Source organism: Lemur catta, chromosome X (assembly GCF_020740605.2).
Source record: "Lemur catta isolate mLemCat1 chromosome X, mLemCat1.pri, whole genome shotgun sequence".
NCBI lineage: Eukaryota > Metazoa > Chordata > Mammalia > Primates > Lemuridae > Lemur > Lemur catta.
The window spans coordinates 60478600-60501593 of NC_059155.1; the positions used below are offsets into that span (position 1 = coordinate 60478600).

Here is a 22994-nt window from a genome sequence, read left to right on the forward strand (position 1 = left end):
TTTTGTTTTGCTAAAATGTTAAAGTCAAGTAGAAAGTTAGAGTTTCTTAAAAAACAAAAAACAAACAAACAAACAAAAAAAAACCAGTCCAGTCATTGGGGTGACAAGGTTCCTCTCATGGGCATTTCTAGGCTGAGGCCTGACCAGAGCCCAGTGGACACCAATGGCATCACAAAGTCTACGTTGTCACAAAGGCAGCTCCCTGAGCAATGCGGGGCTGGAGCACAGGGATACAAGGGGCAGGGATAAGCACTGGTATCCTGAGAGGCCCAGGCCAGCAGGAAGTCAAGCTGTGCTAATTGGGGAAAAGCCCAGCAGACATGATGTCTGGGAACGAACACAGTCCAGACTCCCGTAGGCGTAGGAGGCAGGCCGTCTCCCGCTCCGCGAGGGCAGAGCTGCAGTGCCCGGTTAGCCACGTGGGCCGCCTCCTGCGAGAGGGTCGCTATGCCCAGAGCCTGAGCTCGGTCACTCCCGGTTTCCTCACGGGCATCCTGGAGTACCTGATCTCGAATATCCTGGAGCTGGTGGTGAAGGAAGCCGACAACAACCGCAGGGTGCGCGTCAGCCCTGAACACGTGGAGACTCCAGTGAGCCAGAACCAGCAGCTCAGCCGCCTCTCTGGGGACGACACCCACTCTCAGGTTGATGAGATGCCCCAACCCAGGAAGAAGTAGAGGTTCCTGGGTCTCAGAGCCGGGCAGGACCTCATCAACAGCCCCATCCAGCCCCCAAAACTGCCATAGAGAGGGAGCCCAGGCTGCCACCATCAGCCCATTATATTAAAGTGTTTAAATCTGTGACAGTGCTCCTGACTCCTCTCAGTTTCTGTCGCCTTGGGTAGGAGGCGTCTGTGAGACATCCAAGGGGAGCTATCCCATAGAGAGTTGGGGGGTGGAAGGCATGGTCAGTGGGGGGCGTTTGAATCAGTGATTTCAGAGGAGCAGTTTCCAATGGTGAGGGGTGTGGGCAGTGGCCCTGGTGGGAGCAGCTGGCTGAGGGAGACGGGGAGAGACGTCCTCATTGACTCTGAGCGGGGAAGGCCCTGGGAGGCCAGGGAGTTGGCTGGGGCCTCCTAGGCCTGTTGAATTCCCAGCAGGAAGCTAGGAACTATGCTGGGGCTGAAGACCCTGACTGAGGTGCCGGTGGCTTTATTCACGGCAGGGAAGGTCTAAGGTCAGAGGACAGTGATGGCAACAGGGATGGGGCAGAGGGGACACACTGGCTGGCATGAGCTTAATGGGGCAGGGGCTCTTACATGGGGATTTAGGAGTCATGGGAAACCATAACAAAAAATACAAAAAAAAGGAGTGATGGTCAGGTTGATATATTAATCGTTTTTTATTTATTTATACTCTCACTGATTCCAAAAGAAGACTAGAGATAAGGAGTAGTAGCCAGTGCTGTGAATACATCTTTCTGTCCTATGTTGTGGACATTGGTAAATTAAATCATAATAATATGTAAAACCTGTGATCTGGCCTAACAGAGGCAAATCAAGAAACTTTTAATGGTTTTTAATTATTAATGAGCGGGATTACTTATAAGTGTATTTTATTCAAAACACAATTATCAAGCCTATTTTCAGATTAAACACCTATTCATTTGAATGATTACACATCTGATAGAGCAACAAACAATTATCAGTAGCCAAATATTAATATATGCTTTGAGAGGGATACAAATAACCTGTGTAATTCTGCCCTGAGTGATGGACTAAAAAGCACATATGATACTCCAATGCTCTTCATGATCTGTATTATTTTACAACAGGTGTCACATCAAGTGTTGCAGCAATCTGTGCCCCTGCCTGTGAGTGCCCACATTTGAGGTTTTCACCATTCATAGGATTCTCGAGGGCCACACTGTGCAGTCCGCTGCCCTTTCAGAGGGGGCGGGTCAGAGGCTGCCCAGCCGACGACAGTGATGGAATCCAGGGGTCTGGTTCCAGATCTCAGTTCACCTCTTTTTGGCCATGTGATCTCGGACCTTCATTTGCTCCCTCTGAGCAGGTTTCCTCAAGTGAAACATGGGGATAATAAGAGTCCCTGTATGTTTGGCTTCCCCAAAGATTAAGTCCCTTGTGCCTGCACACTGCTGCCTCACACTGTGCATGGCACAGGGGAGCCCTTACCAAACAGCTGCCTCTGTCTCCTTCCCTAGCACCAGGCGCGCAGGCATGCTTCCCCAGGGTGCAGCCGGGCCTGGTTCTCAGGTGACTGCTGGGTGCTCAGGCCCTGGCTGTGAAAATCGCAGCCTGCCGGACCCCGTGCAGAGACAGGAGAGGGCTGGGCAGAGGAAGAAGACGGGGGAAGTGGCATGGGCCAAACTCTCCTTACTCTGCTTTCCTTTCTGCTCTGTACTGTCCACAACCTCATATGAAACAAGATGTTTCTTTTTCGGAACCAACTTATACAGCTGGTTCCATCACAACCTGTTGCTTCCACTCCAAGAGAACAGCAAAACCCTGCAGGTACAAAAATCTGATGAGAATACGAAAATGAAATACCATGGTAATGAGATTTATGTGGAGCTATAACTAGATTTAGTATGCACCTGGCACAAGACAGACTTTGCAATCTTCCTCTGCTAATTACCCTCTCTCTGATTTGCTTTTGGGTAGGTGCTCCAAAACTTCTGAAGATACAAGACCAGATAAATTGAAAAGTATGATCAAAATATGGGAAATATCAGATAAACAAATGTCTGGGTTCAATGAACACAATAAACAAGACTGCAAACCAGATTTGTTACTTTAAATAACTTGCAGCCTATATTTTCCATGACAAGAAATTATAAATAAATCTTGGTGCTCACTCTGGATTCTCTCTAATATGGTCAGTCAGAACCCATTAATATTTTTCAAAATTTATAGTTATTTACATTTCCAGCTCTGACATTTTACAGGGAAAAAATGGAATGAGGGTTTTCCTTACCTCTGATTGCACCAAATAATTTCCCCTTAGAAATATAAGTTCAATATCATCACTGTGCCTGTTCAACTATGAGATTTTCATCACATGATCCCCATCATCAATAGTATGTGCTATTAAGCAGCTACAATAACAGCTCCAAGAAGATGTTGTAGTCGTTCAGTACTCGCTTTATAAGATGAACACCTTGATTTTTAATGGATCTGTTTGGGGCCCCCTTCCACCAGACATTCCTCTCTACTTCCTCTCCATCTCCAAAGTTTAGAACACAGATAGCAGCTGAATGTCATAATTACATATTGCTGCTAATAGAGACCTCAGGCTAGTGAAGAAACTATGTTGGGTTATTTCCAAAGCTAGAATATAATCCCAAAAGACATGTGGTCTAGTAGCTCAAGCCTTTAATATTTGTATGAGGGGTGGAAAATGTTTAAAAGATAAAAAGGAAACCTACCCAATTAGTAGCTATGTGACCTGAACAAGTTATTCCTTTAAGCCTCAGTTTCTTCACCCGTAGAACGGGATAATAGAAACCTACCTTATAGGCCGTCGGAGCGTTCAAGAAGATGATGTGTATAAAATGTCTAGTTTAGTTCCTGGCATAGAAATAGTAAATAAGTAGCAGTGATTATTACTAATTTTTATATATGATACTCAATTCTCTGCTCAAAGTGACAGATTAATCTATCCCATAGTACAAAGACCACCCTAAATACCAATGCTATGGCCTCTTTTATTTACTTTTTTTAGAGACAGAATTTTGCGCTGTTGCCCAGGCTGGAGTGCAGTGGCACAATCATAGTTCACTGCAGCCTCAAATTCCTGGGCTTAAGTGATCCCCTTGCCTCAGCCTCCTGAGTAGCTGGGACTACACAGAGCAGCTGGCTGTGCACCACCACACCCAGATAATTTTTCAAATTTTTTTTTAGAGACAGGATCTCACTATGTTGCCCAGGCTGGTCTCAAACTCGTGGACTCACACAAACCTTCTGCCTCGGCCTCCCAAAGTACTGGGAATACAGGTGTGAACCACTGCTCCCAGCCTGACTCAATTTTTAGTGCTTAAATTTAGTCAATAAGTCTCACAATCATATTTATTTGCAAGCACCGCAGGTCACTGATGATATTTCAAATGCCTGTGCTTGGAATCCAAATTAGGAAAAGTGGAGTTAGGTAACTCCATAAATGGGAGTTGCAAACTCAGTTGCCCCAAGAAGTCTTGGAATTTACATAAATCTATAAATCTGGCTGAACATAAGACTTTGAGAATTAATGCTGCTTGTTTTAAAATAAAATATTTTATTTACTTTAGTCACATAGTATTTTAAAGTACTCTATGTGTGCTCTATGTACCTAAAAATGGCCGAAAATCATCAATGTTCTATCCCTGGAATAGATCTTCTCTAAGGTACATTATTATTCCAATATTCTGTGATTCTAAGATTAATTTGGACATGTTATAAGGAATATTATATGATTTACTAAAGACTACGTATTTGCAGTGAATTGCACTAAAAATGAATATATGCAAAGTTCAATATATTTTAATATTGAATAAGTCAAAAGTAGAAAAAGTATGTCCCAGATACAGCACTGATTTCAGGACAATCCCAAAAAACAGAAACCTCTCAAATGACACATTTCCTTTTCCATTATTAAAAATTTAATCACAGGTGAAAACTCAGGAAATACAGATGTATGAAGCTTTTTAAAAAAACAGGGCTGGGCGCGATGGCTCACGCCTGTAATCCCAGCCCTCTGGGAGGCCGAGGCAGGTGGATCGCTCGAGGTCAGGAGTTCGAGACCAGCCTGAGAAAGAGCGAGACCCCGTCTCTACTAAAAAAAAGCAAAATAGAAAGAAATTATCTGGCCAAGTAAAAATATATATAGAAAAAATTAGCCGGGCATGGTGGTGCATGCCTGAAGTCCCAGCTACTCGGGAGGCTGAGGCAGTAGGATTGCTTAAGCCCAAGAGTTTGAGGTTGCTGTGAGCTAGGCTGACGCCATGGCACTCACTCCAGCCCGGGCAACAAAGTGAGACTTTGTCTCCACAACAACAACAACAACAACAAGTAAAACAATAAATGTTCTTCTAAATGTGTATGATGGACATTTTGCAGAATTGTCACTTTTAGGATTATCAACTCTAATTTCTTCTAATTATAAAGTAATACATATTAATTATGTAAAATTCTAATGCCAAAGCATACAAAAAGAAAACAAATCACTTGCAATTCCACTAAAAAGGTATAATCACTACTAACATTTTGGTTCACATCATCTTTTAAATGTTTGACCTCTATTCTTTCTCCCGTGCTTATACCATCTACCAGTTGCATCCTTACACACACAGACATGTTACATATTTGCATGTAACCTGTATGAAGCTCAGAATGAAATTTTTAGTCACATATTTAATGGATGACCTACCCAGTATCTCATCCATAGTCAATTTTTAAAAATCTTTGAATAACACTTCTCCCTCTCTCTTCCCATTCTCTCAGATTATGACCCCTTTCCCCATTTTCTAACTCATCTATGATATCCAATAGATATTATTTCAAAAGAGATATAGAATGAATGTTAACCATGGATAAACACATAATAAGGAGATTTCATATAGTACCACATCACTTTGGAATTCCAAAACATCAATAACACACATGAAAATGTTTACTTTTTTTGCATGCTCGGCTTATACACTTCAATTTCTTTTCTTTCTATTCTATGGCATGCTAGGAAATCAGAAGTCTATAAAATAATACTCTTTTTTTTGCAAACCAAAAACAATAAGATTTTTATTTTGAGGGATTAAAAACAGAGCTTAGGCAAAAAGTGAAATCCTAAAACCCGATTTTTATCTTACCTATAGTAGTGCAATTAATCTCAATTAACTCAATCCATGCCCCAAAATGTTGGTATTACTCCCCACAATTATCACCCCCACTCTTTGATGAACATATGTAGTCTCAAAGAGGTTATATAATAATAGACTCAAGGTCATTGAACACGTAAACATTGGAGCTGGTATTTCAACCAAAGAGTCCTGGCAACAGAGCAAACCAACAAGCAATCTGCCTTGACGTATAAGTAATTTTGAACCAGTTTGGCTACTTTCCTAGAAAATTCCATCTCCCATCATTTTGATTGTGCAGTCAAAAGTGAGCTGGTTAATTTTACAGACTAAATATTTTCAATTAAGGTAACAATGATCTGAATGAAAAGGCAATGACATTTATTTATTGGGAAATGGACTTTATTCTGTCCTTGAGGCCAGAGTATAAGATGACAGTTCACTTGAAATCATACCTAATAATTGTCAGTCAAACAAATAACTGGGTTTAGATTTCTGTAAACTCCTTATGTAATTCTTTTTCTTATGAAAACAGCCAAAAGATATTGAGAAAGAGCAAATGATTTCAAGACTTGGTAGAGAGGTGCTTTAGAGGGAATGAACATTAGCAGTTGGCAACTATGCCTACAGTGGCACAAATTTCTGTGTGCCTAAATAAGAACTTCTACAATAATTAAATCATGCTTTTACAGCAATCTGAAGCACAATGTAAAAGATTCGTTTAATGAAGAGAAGAAACCTTAGAGGGTATCCATAGTTTTAGATCGGGCTGAAGTTATATTATACAAATGACAAGCACATTCTGGAGCTGCCAGTGTGGTCTGACAAGCACTTCAGAGAAAGGAGCCCCAAGAGGTAGATGTTTCATCATGTCAGGGGCCTTTGAGAACAAAATTCAGTAGGTGCAAGACACTTTCAAAGAATGTTTGTTTCCCTTTTATAAAATGTGTGCTTATCTGGTTTAAATTTTCACACTTCCATATATGCATAGAATCTGAGTGACTCAAGGCCTGAAGGTCACTACTCATAATTGGAGAGAACAGAGCTGGGCACGTTTTACGATCTTTGATCACTCAGCTCAGAAGCTACCTCAGAACGTTGGGAAATGGGTGATTTTCCCGGTTAGTTTCTTGCTGAGGAGGGCCCAGCAGCACTTGATATACAGCACTCACCTGGCTTCTCCCTTTCCTTGAAGGAGAATGACAGGACAGGGAAGGAAAGACGGTGGGAGACCAGGGACTGAAAACCAATCCTAACTCCCAAAACCGCCTTGTTGAGAGCAGAAGGTAGGAATACTCCCAAGTTGGGAAATTCAAGCAAAGAGGTTGTCCAAGATTTTTAAGATTCCTTATCAAGAGAGATACTCTAGGGAAAATGGCTAGACTTACACACAGGCACTTATTTTGGTGTTATTTGTCTACAAGGAAGTAAAAGGTGTATCCAGCTTCTGAGAACACAGAAAGAGAGATCCTTTGTAAACTGAAACAAAAAGTAAGGCATTATCTTGAAAACTGCCACTAGAGGGCAGAAAAGTTGCTGGCCCTGGGAAACAGTATTTCTGCTGGGCATGATAAGCACCGATTGAATTTCTTTTACTTCTAGTCGAAGATGATATAGCCGGGGGATGAAGAGCCAAGGTTGGTGGCATCTTGTTTAAAGGAATTATGGGGACTAGTTTTTGCAAGGTGGCACATAGTTTACATAAAGTAAACCCTCATAATTTATATGAAATTGTTTGGAAACTGCTAAGGTTTGGATTCAGGATGCCTGAATGGAACCAGTGAAGTGGGGGAATTGGTAGCTGGTCCTGGTGCGAGAAGCATAAGGAGGAATCTCAAGTCCCCAAATGTCACCACTGACTAGTATGTAAAATTGACTGTTAAAAATTCATTCTTTCAGGCCGGGTGCAGTGGTTCACGCCTGTAATCCTAGCACACTGGGAGGCCTAGGTAGGAGGGTTGCTTGCTGTGAGGAGTTCAAGACCAGCCTGACTGAGAACAAGACCCCACCTCCACAAAAATAGAAAAATTAGCTGGGTGTGGTGACGAGCACCTGTAGTTCCAGCTACTCGAGAGGCTGAGGCAGGAGGATCCATTGAGCCCAGGAATTGGAGGTTGCAGTGAGCTATGATGACATCACTGTACTCCAGCTGGGTGACAGAATGAGACTCTGTGTGAAAAGATTTCATTCGTTCATATCGTTAAGGAGGAACAAAAGCAAGGTGCAAGATATTGTGAATTATGTTACTACTTGGGTACGGGGGGAAGGGTATATATCCAGGTCTGCCACCTGCATTAAACAAAGGTATGTAAGTGCCATGGTTTGGATGTGGTTTGTTCTTGCTAAAATTCATGTTGAACTTTAATTGTCAGTGCAGCAGTGTTGAGAGGTAGGGCCTGCTGGGAGGTATTTGGGTTGTCAGAGCAGACCCTTCATGAATGGCTTGGTGCCCTTCCTGCTGTAATGAGTGAGTTCTTGCTCTTCAGAGACTGGATTAGTTCTCATAGGAATGGATTAGTTCCCAAGGGAATGCGTTGTTATAAAGGGAGGTTCCTCCTCATGTTTGGTCTCTTTTCACATGTGTTTGCTTCCACTTTGATCTTCTGTGCCATGTTATGATACAGAACAAAAGCCCTCAGCACCAAGCCCCTTGAATTTCCCAGCCTGCAGAACTGTGAGATAAATGAACCTATTTTCTTTATAAATTACTTAGTCTCAGGAATTCTGTTCCAGTAACAGAAAACAGTTAAACCAGAAGGATATATATAGTAAACTCCAAGAAAGTTTACCTTTTGGTTGGGGCTGGAGAGGAAGACATTTGAGAGACTGGGGACAGAGACAAGAGTAAGGCTTCATCATAAATCAATTGATATATTTCATTCCTGAACATTGTGGATACGTTACCTTTTTCCAAAACTTCAAACAAAGAAACTCATTCTTTCAGAGAAGTCAACAGGTACAGGTAACCCTTTCTAGAATCCTGGCTATGTATTACAGGTTGAAATAGCAGCCAGTATGAGATGCAGGCAAGGTTTAGAGACCTGTGTGTTCAGTGGACATGGGTCATTAAGGGTGAAATAGGTCATTACAGGCTGGATTCCACAGGGAGAGCATGGACTCTGGGTCTGAACACTACAAGGGACATTCACACACCACCCACAAACCTAACTGCCAATCATGTATATAAAAAAGAAATGAAGAGACTCATTCCATATGCCTGGTGCTTAAATAAAGTCACCTATGTAATGTGGATCACATAGCTTCTCAAAAATGAGATAACAGAAGAGGAGAAATGATGCAAGGACATTACCTCCTTCCAAAGCCTGGTGATTCTGACTCCATCACTGACTAGCTGTGAGGCTTCAGATAGCGATACTACTCTGATGCCATGTTCTCCCATTTGAAATAGGGAGGATCCATATCTCACAGGCTTGTTGTGTGACAACATGGGAAATGTCTGGAAAGTACCTAAAATTGTACCTCATAAATAGCATGCACGAGACAAATAGTTGCTATTTAAAAGCAAGGGGAAGATGGGTTTAATTTTTTTCTTTTCTTCAGCTTTATTGAGATACAAATGACAAAACTTGTATATAGTCAAGGTGCACAGTGTGATGCTTTGATTTACATATACACTGTTAAATGATTACCACCATCAATCTAATTAACACATCCATTACCTCAAGTATACAGTACATTATTAGTAACTATAGTTGCTATGCTGTATATTAGGTCCTCAGAATTTATTTCTCTTATAACTGCAAGTCTGTACATTTTGACCGGAAAAAGATGCCTTTTCCTTATAATCTTCTTGTATGTGTTAGATGAATCATAACTATTAGAATACCCACAAAGTAGCATAAGCAGTAAGGTTAATTGTGTTCATTAATCAGGAAGTCTGGGGGGTAGGAAATGCCAGAATATACCTCTGGCTCAATTATGACAGGGCACTACGCTAGGTTCTGCAATTCACTTGGCCTTATCTTCATGGTTACAAAATGGCTGCCCCTGCACCTGGCATCACGTCCTCACACCAGCATCCAATCAGGATGACAACTATGGGGTCAAATGATTTCTTTTCACAAATTTCTATCACTTTTATCAGGCAAGTAAAATTTTATCAGAAATACAGGTTATTTCCATTGACATCTTAGGTCAGAACTGTCATGTGGCAAACCCTAGCAGCAGGAGATACTTAGAAAGCAGGCATCTAGAAATGGAAAAAAATTTTTCATGATTGATTTGACTAATTATGATTTATCCCAAGGAGCTTTCCACATTGTCACTCCTAAAAGTTTAGTGTTCTCTTAGTAGGGAAGAAGGAGTAGAATGGCTTTTAGATCAATGATCGACAGTGTCTGCCATCACATCTTTGTGGAGATAATTGATTAAATCATTAGCATCTTAGATTAAATTAACTCAGGCAATTGCTTTGTGCCAAAGGGTGGTGGTAATAGGAAATCCATGATAAAGCTGCAATGAGCATGTTGGATGCAGAAAGACAGCTGAAATGTTAAAAATATTTGGTGACTATTTTTAGGTAAATTTAGGATCTGTTAATATGAATAGGTGTCAGCAAACATTTCTGTAAGAAATTACATAGTAAATATTTTAGGCTTTGAGGGTCATATGGTCTCCGTCTCATCACTTTGCAGTGCAAACCCAGCAACAAGCAATATGTAGATAAATGGGCACGGTTCTGTTCCAATAAAACTTTATCAGAAAAATATGGTTGTCTAAATTTGGCTTGTAGGCCATAGGTGATAATCTATGGTATAAGACAGACCAGTTTGTGCTAAAAACAACATGGACAAAATTGTGTGTGTGTATCTTTGCACAACATCAGTGGAAATGAGGGGTTTCCAAGTCCCTTTGGATATTTGCTAATTCAATCATGTTGAAATTACAGTATATTTTTATCGTTTTTTATTCAATACTTATATGAGGATATGATTTAGTGAGTTTAAATAGAGGGATCAGTATTATTTTCCAGTTCCCCAGGTGTCTTAGTCTGCCTGAGCTGCCTTAACAAAATACCATACTGAGTGGCTTAAACAACAGAAATTTATTTCTCACAGTTCTGGAGATTGGAAGTCTGAGACCAGGGTGACAGCACGGTCGTTTTCTGGTGAGGGCTGTCTTCTTGACTCGCAGATGGCCACTTTCTCTCTGTGGGCTCACATGGCAGATGGGGTGGAGACTGAGAGAGAGAGCGAGCGAGCAAGCTTTCTGGGGTCTCTTCTTGTAAGGACCATCAGACCAAGTCCCCACCCTCATGACCTCACCTAAACCTAATTACATCCCAAAGGGCCCCTCTTCATATAGCATCACACTGGAGGATAGGGCTTCAACATGTCAACTTTGGGGGCACATAAACATTTAGTTGATAGCATTCTGCCACTAGCCCCCCCCAAATCGTGTATGAAAAATATATGCATTCCATCCTGTGCTAGTCAGGGTTTTCCAGAGGAACAGAACCAACAGGATATATAGAGATACATAAAAGTAGATTTATTATGAGAATTGGCTCATGCAAGTATGAAAACTAGAAGTCTCACCATAAGCTGTCTGCAAACTGGAGACCCAGGAAAGCAGGTGGTGTAATTCAGTCTGAGTCCTAAGGCCTGGCTTAGGAGGAGCTACAATGGCCAAGGGCAGGAGAAGGTGGATATTACAGCTCAAGGAGTGAGAGAGGTAATTCACCCTTCCTCCACCTTTTTGTTCTATTTAGGCCCTCAACCGACTGGAGGATGTCAATGTGGGTAGACCTTCTTTACTCAGTCTGCTGATTCAAATGCTAACCTCTGCCGGAAGCATCCTTACAGACACATCCAGAAATACTGTTTTACCTGCTCTCTGGGCATCCCTTAGCCTAGTCAAGTTGACACGTAAAAATAACCATCACATATTCCAACGGCCCCAAAGATCTTAACTCATTCCAACATCAGCCGTAGTCTAAAGTCCAAAGTCTCATCTAAATATTATCTAGATCAGATATAAGTGAGACTCTGGTCATGATGCAACCTAAGGCAAAATTCCTCTACAGCTACAACTGTGTGAAACCAGACAAGTTATGATTGCAAACTGCAATGATGGGATAGGAATAGGATAGACATTCCCATTGCAAAAACGGGAACTAGGAAAAAAGGAAGAGGTGATGGTTCCCTAGCAAGTCCAAAATACAGCAAAGGAAAATTCCATCATCTCTTATGGCTTGAGAATATTTTTTTTGGTTCCATACTCTGCCCTGCTGGCCCACGGAGGTGGCAGTGTCACCTCACGGCTCTCATCCCCATCTTCCAACAAGGTTCTAGACGACTTTGCCCCAAACACTTTGCAAGGTGATCTTGATCTCAAACTTGAGGCATGTTGAAACCAAGGTGGTGGCTCTGATGATCTCTCAGCAGCCTTCAGAGACATTTTTCCTTGTTCTTTGGGAATAGTGCACACTTGCAGCCAAATAGTTCTCTTGTCTCATCCTGATAAATCAAAGAAGTCTGACAACCTTCCTTCATTTTGTCCCTTCTCTGTCCCCTTCAGTTCAAACTGGCAGTGTTTCTGCTCATATAATGCCATAAAATCTTTTTTCAAGTGATAATACAGCCACACCCCTGGTGTCCTCCTTCAACACACATTCTCATATTTTGCAGTATGGATAGGCTGAGAAATAATCATCACATTGGGGGTTAGAGCTTCAACATATGAATTTTTAGGGGACAAAACATTCAGCACATAACATCAGGTGAGGTAAGGTACAGCCATCTGTGAAAACCAGGGTGCTTAATAGTTCTCAAAATTCAGTGTGCATATTGATCACCTAGGGTCTTTCTTGTTAAAATGCAGATTGATACCATAGCTCTGGAATGGGGCTTGAGATTTTGCATTGATAACAAGCTCTCAGGTGAGGTTGATGCCGCTGGTCCACACTTTGAGCAGCAGGATGCTAGCACTGCTTTTCAATGCCTGGGATGCCTAGGTGCCGCCCCAGAACCATGTATTTGGTCTAGGATGTGGCCTGGGCATTGAGATTCATAACGGCTCTGCAGGTGATTCTAATGTGCAACAGAGTTTGAGAACTTCTGTGCCAAAGCTCATGATGATTTATTGATTTTAGGTATTTTATCAGTAGCTTTAATGTGGTTCCTTTTCCTCATTCTCCCCACAACCCCCGCCCACCCATCCGTCTCCTTCTCAGGTCCAAACCTCCAGATGAAGGTGGGGATCAGGGTTAGCACTTCATCCTTTTGCTCTTGTCCATCTCTGAGGAGTGGGAGGATGTTCAGGATGGAAACCAGGGGCTCAGGCAACCTGGGTTTGGGAAGAATAAGCACAAAGTGTTCCAGGGGCGATTTTAAAGGAAAGCTGGTTGAGATAGAATTGGAGGGTGAGGGATTGCCACAGAAAGGTGTCAGCACATAACTCGCCTCCAGTCTTGGGCCTGAGTGTGGGGCAGTGAACACAGACAGCAATGTACCCACCTGGGTCCTGGTGGCACCTCACAACCAAAGCAGCTTCTAAGGATTTGTCCTCAGTATGCAGGGTGACAGTGTTGGTATAAATGCAAGAGAGACCCCAGGGGCAAAGTATAGAAGTGAAATGTTTTCCCAAAAGTGTAAGAACACAAAGGAACTTAGAAGTGAGTGGAGGATGATAGCTTACACTTAAGTTACTTACTATTATGCACCTTTCATGGCTTTAAACATTTTTAAAATATTAATTCATTTAATCTTTGTGGAAACACAATGGGGTTCACAATTTCATTACTCTCATTTTATATATGAAGAAACTGAGGCAGAGAGAATTTAAATAATATCCTTGACTCAATTTCTTAAGTGGCTAATGTGGGATTTGGACCCAGGCAATCTTAGGTTAAGAAAGCACTAAACCAAACTGCTTCTCTAAAATAGGAAAGTAAGAATGATGTTCAATCAATTTACAGTTTGACACACTCACAAATAGATGCTCACTGTGTGTTTCCTTACTTAGATATAGGGGAAGACTGAATGTTCACCAATATATAGAGATAGTTAATATGTGAGATAAAAAAGTAGAATGCAGAGATACTCAAAGCAAGCAGAGAAATAAATTCAGTGAGAAGACCAAGTTTGACTAAGAAATGTAAAGAGGCAATAGAATTTTCTGTAAAATGAACTAAAGAATCATAATCCTCATTTTAAGAAAGTGTTAAAGTGCAGTCCTAGGGAAATACAAAAGGTAATTACTGCATAGCTGAGCTTGTTCAGTTTAATAAATGCTCATAGCAATCTGCTAACTTTAAAGAGATTTGGGCAAATGATAAGTCCTTGAAAATAGCATATAAAATCTGTAATTTTTAACTTTATCTTTATAAGCCACACGTGGCAGAAAAGAAACAGAATGCTCTGAGCATTCTTTTACCAGCCATGAAGAACCTTAAGGTTGCCATGGCTAGAGACTTCATCTGGTCAAAGAGAGAGTGGGCTGAGAGAGAAAGCAGATTTTTGAAAGGGGAGGCAAAGAGACATAGCATGCATATCTACCATTCCCTTAAGAAACCTTTTCACAGGGAAACCATTTCTTTTTACCCGTAGTCATGAAGACAAAATACTAACTCGTGTTCTCCATATCCTCAAAGGGAAACCAGATGCCACACTGAGAACAAGAACAGGCTGCTTTTGTCATACACTGGGAACAGAAACTGGGGGGCACAATACGGAATAAGGTCATAGTCAAAGCAGACCAGCCTCTTATTTGGGGTTCAAACACTTCAACAATTCTCTCCATGTTATGTGCCCTGAGCTTGGGGCTGGCTGTGCCATATTCTCGCCACTCTCCTTCTGGTGAGCTTATCCAGTCACAAGGCATCTATAGGATGATGTCTCCTATATATATATATATTTCAAAACCTGACACCCACCTGGTCTCATGGAGGGATGAGGCTTTGTTCATTTTTCCAGCTACCTGCATGACATTTCAATTTGGATGTCTAATGAGAATCTCATATTTTACAACAGGTGAAGTCTGTACCCCTCTTCTCTAGGTGTCCCTCGATGCAAAGGTCCCCAGGTTAATAATAGCACCACCAGGAACCCTGGTGCTCACATCCAAAACCCAGAACCTAAACTATTTTCCCTCTCACACATTCCTCACCTCCTGTCCATGACCAAATCTCGTTGACTTGTCCAAAAAGATTTGGTACCTGTCTTCCTCTCCTAGTTTCCTCAGCCACCAAGGCACTTCAAGCCACACTAGTTTTTCCACCTAAACCAGCCACAATGGATGGAAGGGTCTCCACCTTCAACTCTCCCCCTACATTCCTCAAAGCAGCCACAGTCACTGGCTTAACATTCAGAGGGATCTAGTCTACTTTATATTCAGTATCACAAATTTGACGTTCAGCCTTGACCTTCTATTTTTCAGCATTCCTATTCAGGTATTTTTTTTAACTGTGTCACTTTATTGCAATAAATGATACAACTGAAGGTAAAAAAAAAAAAAAAAACATGAGTGGAGGTTTCATAAGGACAGTATGTAGAAAATCACCCCCTCCCCCTGTTCTGTAGGGAAGCCAGCCTAAGGCTCAGTCCCAATATCACTGTCATGCAGGGTGAACATGCCAAAGAAGGACTCTGCCATCCCATCACACAGAGACCCCATCTTGCTGCCTAGAATCAATAAAAGTTAACATTTCCATATCTAAAATACAAAAGTGTCATGTAAACTTGAACACCCCTTTATTTTAAACCCTCCCTAATCAATCCCATTCCCTTCCCTTCTTCCCCAGAGGTAACCACTATGATGAATTCCAGACCATGTTTTGTACTGTCCCATGCACTTGGATGCACAGACATCAGGGCCCCAGACAGCCCACCCCACATCACTCCACCCCACTCCACCGGACATGCTTGCAGAGTTTTTAAGGGGAAGACTATGTGTTTTCCAGGGGCCTGTGGAGTACCTATTGCCCTCCATCCATGGAGTTGCTGAGCTGCATGGGGATGGGGTATGTTTGGGTGGGTGGAGAGACCCCTGGGTACCCACTTTAACCCTGTGCAGGGATTTGCCCTTATTCCTAAAAGGTGAGAGTTTTGCACACACAAATCAACTGGATGAATTTATTGCTTTAAGAAGCAGATAACTTTATTGGAAACAACGGTAAAAGTGAAAGGAAAAAACTTAAGTCAACTTCTGAGGGGCAATATGCTCGCCCGGCCTTGTGGCCTGACCCGGGGAAGGGACCCGTGGCTGTGGGGACAGTCCCAGCTCAGTTCCCCTTGTGGTCGCCGCCGCCGCCCAGGGTGAGCTTGTCAAAGAGGCACTCCGCCAGGCCGGCGTCCGGGGCCCCCAGCTTGCGCAGGCTGGTGAGGTAGCCACCCAGCTCCTCCATGGTCTTGACGGGCTCCTGCAGGCAGTGGCTCTCCAGGAAGCGGCAGAGCTGCACGTCGCCCTTGTCGGTGGCCAGCTCGTGCAGCTGCAGGACGCTCAGGTTGACGCTCTTTTCCAGGCGGAAGGCGCACGTCATGGCCTGCAGGCCGCTCTCCCAGTCGTCGCGGTCGGGCTTCCTGATGTCGCCAAGGCAGATGCGGCCACCGCGCCGGTTCTGCAGGCCCATCAGCTTCTCGGCGTGCTCCCTCTGCTGGTGCGACCGGCGCAGGAAGTAGCGGGAGAAGTGCTTCAGGGCCACGTCGTCGCGGTCGAAGTAGAAGGCCACGGAGAGGTGCGCGTAGGAGGCGCGGAGCTCCAGGCTGATGTGGCTGTTGATGGCGGCCTCACAGTCGGGGTGGTAGTTGTGGCGCACCTGCGAGGGCACAGCCGTGGCCATGGTGGGCGGCGCGTGTGCGGTGAATAGGACAATGGTCAGACTACAAAGTCTGCTCCCAAGCGCCACAGAGGGCAGGATCCAGGTCAGGTGGCTGGTGAATGGCAGCGGGTGTGCCCTGGGACCGGAAGTGCGCCCTCGGGACCCCTGGCCGCCGGGGGTGAGGAGCCGAAGTGCAGAGTTCCGTGTGCAACCTGGGTGACTCAACACTGTCTGGCCTCCGTTGAATTTTGAATTCTGCAATAATATTCCAGTGCCCAAAGACTTTCTCTTGTCCTCTAATGGTTCCCGTCTGTAAGAGTGCGTTCTCATTTTATAAGCCTATTGTCTTCCTTAAAGTTCTTGGAATACAAATTTGAATTATTTCATAAAGTTCTCTTCTGTTTCCTGTGTTACATGTTCCCTCCCTCACCGCCCCCCCCCCCCATCGCACTCAGCAATTACTTCTGTCGGTTCCTCATGACCTCCTCCTCACTCTCCTCAAATATCTGGCAAACCTTTGTCCATTTATGATTGGGAATCAAGGACTCTTTGGATTAGCCTAGGCCATTAGCATGCATCTGATCTACAGTTGTGATGTCCCTTCACTAATAGGCTTCTCCTGTGAATGGCAGGGTGCAGTGTGTCAATTGGGGGGTGGTCTTCTCTTTCCGGGATAATGGTTTGGAGCTTGCAAATAGGACTGGAACTTTCCCAGGGGGCAAAAGCATGGCGTTTCTCTGGCATTGGAAGCCTTTACTGGATGTCTCTGCTAGGTAGATGTGTGTTTCTGTGCTATTTCCCTTTTGCTGTGCAGTGCTGCAGTGTCTCACACCCTGCTCTAATTTGCGTGCTTTTCCTGGTCAAGTAATTCACCATCTTTGCAGTATAGTTTTTGTGAGCAGAAGGGGGTCAATTGTCAGTGGTGCTTACTGCCCAGTGTAAGTGGGGCAGAAGAGGGGCAGAGCAGGGTAAGGGGCAGGCAGATCTGCTCTCAGGGAGTAATTCTTTAATCTCACAGTTGAGGGAAGCCCCTCTATAGTCCTTCTACTTTGTGGACTCTGTTTTTGGAGATTTTCCTAATGTGCTCTGATTTTCTAATGCAGGTGTTTCAAGTTCTCTGAATTAACCAATGTGATAGTACCTGCTTTTCCTCTCTTCCAAGAGTTCCTCACAATTCCTGGCCTGTTAATGGCATCCTTCCTAGTGGGTGTGTCTGTATAACTTTTGTGTTTCCTCTAGCACATGATTCAATTATCCTTTTTATCTTTATTTCTTAGAAATGCAAATGTCTGTTTTCTGAATAGGCAATATTTTTATACATTTGAAAAGTCACAGAGTTCTCCCTCCAGGCAGCCAGTAAGATAGTATTTGTTATCCTCAGGAGGAGAAAGAGGACAACAAAGAAGAAATGACACTCATGTTAAGAAAAATTATATTCACACCTAATGGGTGTGGTGCACACCATCTGGGGGATGGGCGTGCTTGAAGCTCTGACTTGGGCGGAGCAAAGCAAGATATGTGACCTAAGCATTTCTACCCACATAATATGCTGAAACGAAAAAAATTTTAAAAAAGAATAATATAGTGTCAACGTGAAGAAAGTATAGAAACATATTCCTTAGAAGCATATTATTTTCAAGTACACATGGAACATTTGCCAAAATATACACATTCTAGGCCACAACACAAACCTTAATAAGGATAAAATGATTCATATCATGAAAGATATGGTCTCCTACCACAATGGAATTAAATTAGAAATCATTAACAGAAAGCTGAAAAATGCCCAAATTATAGAAACTAATAATACATTTTTAAATAATCCATGGGTCAAAGAAGATATCAAAGGAAAATTACACACTATTTAGAACAAGTGAAAATGAAACCACAGCATATCAACATTTGTGGTATGTAGCTAAAGTATTACATGAACGGAAATTTATAGCATCAAATTCCTATATTACAAAAGAGGAAAATTCTCAACCACATTATCTAACCTTACATCTCTAAAAAGTTAAAAAAAAAAGAAAACCAAAATAAACCCAAATCAAGCAGCAGGAAGAAAATTATAAAGACAGGAGCAAAATGAAAAAGTGAAATAGGATTAAAAAGCAAAAGCAGAGGAAATCATGAGAGGTTTTTAGAAAATCAAACAACCAAACAAAAAAAAAAAAGAGAGAGAGAGAGAGACGTCCCTGACAGACTCATCAGGAAAGAGAGAAGACACAAATTATGAGTCTCAGGAATAAGAGAAGGCAATCTTTGAGACCTTGGGTGGGATACAGATTTCTTAGGGCACCAAAAGCATGATCCATAAAAGAAGAAAATGATAAATTGGATGTCATTAAAATTAAGAACTTCTGTTTTTAGAAAGGCACCATAAAGAGAATGGAAAGACAATCCACACACTGGGAGAAAATATTTACTAATCACGTATCTAATAACTTGAATGCAGAATACATAAACAACACTCAACTCAAGAATAAGAAAAAAAGGGGAAAAAGTAGGTGGAAGATTTGAAAAACACGTCACCCAAAAATATATATGGATGGTAAATAAGCATATGAAAAGAAGCTAAAAATGTTGGTCATCAAGGAAATAGGAATTAAAACTGCAATGAGATATCACTGCACAAATATTAGAATGGTTAAAATCAAAACACTGACAATAAGAATACAAAGCACAGGGAACTCTCATATACTATGGGTAAGAGGGAAACATGAGACAGCCACATTGGAATGTAGATTGTCAGTTTAGCAGTCTTATTGCTAGCTATTTATTCAAGTGAAATAAAAATGTATGAGCGACAGAGAGACTCCATCTCCACAAAAATAAAATAGAAAGAAATTAGCTGGACAACTAAAAATATAAAGAAAAAATTAGCCGGGCATGGTAGCGCATGCCTGTATTCCCAGGTACTCGGGAGGCTGAGGCAGAAGGAGTGCTTGAGCCCGGGGGTTCGAGATTGCTGTGAGCTAGGCTGACGCCATGGCACTCTAGCCCAGGCAACAGAGTGAGACTCTGTCTCAAAAATAAAGAAAAAAAAAAAAAAGAAAGAAAATGTATGTTCACACTAAAACCTCTCTGTGGGTGGTTACACCAGCTTTTTTGCAATTGCTAACACTTGTAAAAAAATATGCTTCAATTGATAAATGGATAAACATATTGTGGCGAATCTACACAATGGAATTCTGGGCAGTGGTAAAAATCAATGAATTACTTACCCATGCAACACTGTACATGAATCTCTACTGCATTTTGGTAACTGAAATTAGGCAGATGCAAAAGCCCACATGTTACATTCTTTCATTTACATAACATTCTGAAAAGGCAAAGTTAGAGTAGAGGACACAGATCAGTTTCCTGGAGATAGTGCCATAAATTTGCTTAATACAGCTGCTGCCTCAGCATCTATTTTAGGCTTGACGTGAGCTGTTTGAAACCCAGTGGTACGCCAGCACCTTTGGCCTAGGTAAAACCTTCCCTCTTTGCGTGGTTGTTTGTGATACAGCCTGCTTGTTCCTCATCTTACTGACCCAAAACTCAACACACCCTACAGTGCTAACCACGGTTAAAAAACTAATTTTTAACAACAGTCATGTAAATAAGTTTTCCCCTTCCTACATGTTTTCTTCAGCCAGTCTGCAAGAGAAAGTCTAAGGGATTACTCCCATGGACCTTAAGAAAAGCATATTCCCACAGATCCTCTCTTGCTCCCCACCCACTGGTTGAGCTCCCTACTGTCTCCAGACTACCTGTCAGCCCTGTGGCCACCCCTCTTCTCTCATAGATCTGTGTGTAGTAAAACGCTTCTATTATGTTCTGTATGTGGTTGTGCGGACTCATCTGTTTCTCACCTGACTGACACACCTGAACCTGACTTCCCTCCTGGCTAGGGTGCTCCTAGACTATCACCACTCTGAAGAGAGACCTCAAGACCAAATTGAAAAGAAATCATAACAGTAAAAACCACAGCAGGTGAAGGAGGGGTTCACAACAACAGGACACAAGATGGGGGATTTCTGGGAGGAATGGAAGTGTTCCGTGTCTTGTTTTATTGGTGTTAGTTTTTTTTTCTTTTTAAACTATGAATAATGCAGAAAAAATATATATATTTTAATTTTTTTAATTTTTTTTTTCTTTGGGAGACAAGGTCTCACTCTGTCACTCAGGCTTGTGTGCAGCGGTGCAATCATAGCTCACTGCAGCCTCAAACTCCTGGGTTCAAGCTATCCTTCCACCTCAGCTGGAACTACAGTTGCATGCCACCATGTCTGGCTAGTTTTTTCATGTTTTGTAGAGACAGGGTCTCACTATGTTGCCCAGGCTCGTCTCAAACTCCTGGGCTCAAGCGATCCCTTCACTCTAGCCTCCCAAAGTTCTGGGATTACAGGTATGAGCCACCAAGACCAGCCTTTCAATGTTTTAATTGTGGTGGTAGTTACACAGCTGTATGTTCTTGTCAAAACTCTTGGAACTAGCCATCAAAAAATGTGAATTTTGTTGTAGGTAAATTATGCTTTAATTTCTAAAAAACAATACGAGAAGCCTCATAGGGATGGAAGAGAAGAAACTTGGGATTTAGTCAGGGAAATACAATACACACACACACACAAACACAGACATAACCTAAGAGCACTTACAAAGAAATAATCAAATGAGTACACATTTATGTACAGTAATATGAATGGCATCCACAGATGCACTAGGAAGACATTAAACCAGTGATACCTACTTCTTATAGGAAAAGTCATCACTGTGCTGAGAACTATTGGTAGTGTGGTTTAGTTTTTCCTCAGTTTCTGGATAAATGTGTCATGTGATACAGACTTAAAGGCTTAACTTTTTCCGCATCAAAGTATGGATAAAGAAAACTTTCAGAATGTATTTGTACTTTTTTAAGCAATATGTATTGGCCTCTGGAAATGTATAGTTTATTATATAAAACATGCTAATTTCAGTTTGAGGGGAAAAAAAGAAACAGTGACTCATATTTTCTATTCTGATAACTCTTGTGTAGTCTTTTTGGTCTTATCCTCATTGTAGCCAGGGAATAATAGGGGAATTTGATGGTTGTTTCCCTTTTGGCAAAGGGGTTTATAATATTTTTATGCTTATATTTTGCCCTGCCTGTGTAGAGAAATGTAGGCAATATTTCTTCTAGATAGAAAAATAGTCTGTAGCATAAAAGAAACCTGAAGATGGCATGAGACCAGGTAGATAATGATAAGCTGAAAGCTGTAGGGGAAGTGAATTCATCTCGACCTATGTGTGAATTAACAGGAAGGATTGATGTTACTGTTGCAACAGTACTGGACCATTTGAAACAAATGGGCAAGGTGAAGAAGCTGGATAGATGGGTACCGTATGAATTAAATGAACATCAGAAATGAAATCATCTCAAAGCTTGCCTTTCTTTGCTGTCACGCCATAAAGGTGAGGCATTTCTACACCGTATTGTTGTATGTGATGAGAAATGGAGTCATTTGACAATCGCGAGTGTTCGGCACAATGGCTGGATAAACATGAAGGGTGGAAACAGTACAGAACTGAATATTCATCCAAAAAAAGTTAATGGTGTCTGTTTGGTGGTCCAGGCCTGGTGTTATCCACTATATCTTCATGAAACCTGGTCAGTCGATGACAGTGGATGTCTACTGCCACCAACTGTGTAAAATGATGAGGATGCTTGTGATGAAGCGGCTGAGATTGGTTAATAGAGACAGGCCAATCGCCTTGCGGGACCCCATGTCACAAAAAAACAACGCTGCTCAAACTACAGAAGCCGGACTTGGAAACTCTCTGTCATCCACTGTATTGACCAGACCATGCACCAACTGACTACCACTTCTTCCAGGCTTTGGACCACTGCTTGCAAGGAAAAATATTCAATTCTCAACAAACTGTGTTTCTAGGATTGTGGGGCAAGATTGAGACAGCAGAGAGAATAAAAAGAGTGAAGAATACGTTAAAAAGTGTGAGAAGGATGAAAAAGTGGAAAGATCCACTGAGATTTTGGAGGTGGTGCTCAGCTGTTGGAGAAGAGGGGACTTTATTATGAGAAGAAACAAGGAGAGAAGTGGAGGTCGATGATTTAATAACATCTAGGAACTAAGTGAAAAGGTTATCCAAAGTGGCACTGGTATAGCTGCTGAAGTCACTGAGGAGTGCGGCCATTCAAATAAAGCTTGGTGATACTAAATATAACTAAAGACATCACAGAAACATATTAGGTAACAATCGCATTTGGACAATATGCAAATAGGGTGCTATAAGAAATCATCCAGGTGATTAACTCAAAATGGTTGCATTTATAGTCATAAATTTATTTATTTCAAACTATTAAGGGGATACAAATGTTTTTGTTATATGGATACTTTTTATAATGCTTAAGTCAGGGCTTTTAGTGTGCCAATCACCCAAACAG

The 22994-nt window shown here is 42.0% G+C and overlaps 1 protein-coding gene across 1 annotated transcript; it reads right to left on the reverse strand.

The window, feature by feature from the left end:
* Positions 1-15885: 15885 nt before the first annotated feature.
* On the reverse strand, positions 15886-16982 carry LOC123628666 (ferritin heavy chain-like). Its single transcript, XM_045538549.1, has one exon. The coding sequence runs from the start codon at positions 16895-16897 to the stop codon at positions 16031-16033; it is 867 nt and encodes a 288-aa protein (XP_045394505.1). The 5' UTR covers positions 16898-16982; the 3' UTR covers positions 15886-16030.
* Positions 16983-22994: the final 6012 nt, after the last annotated feature.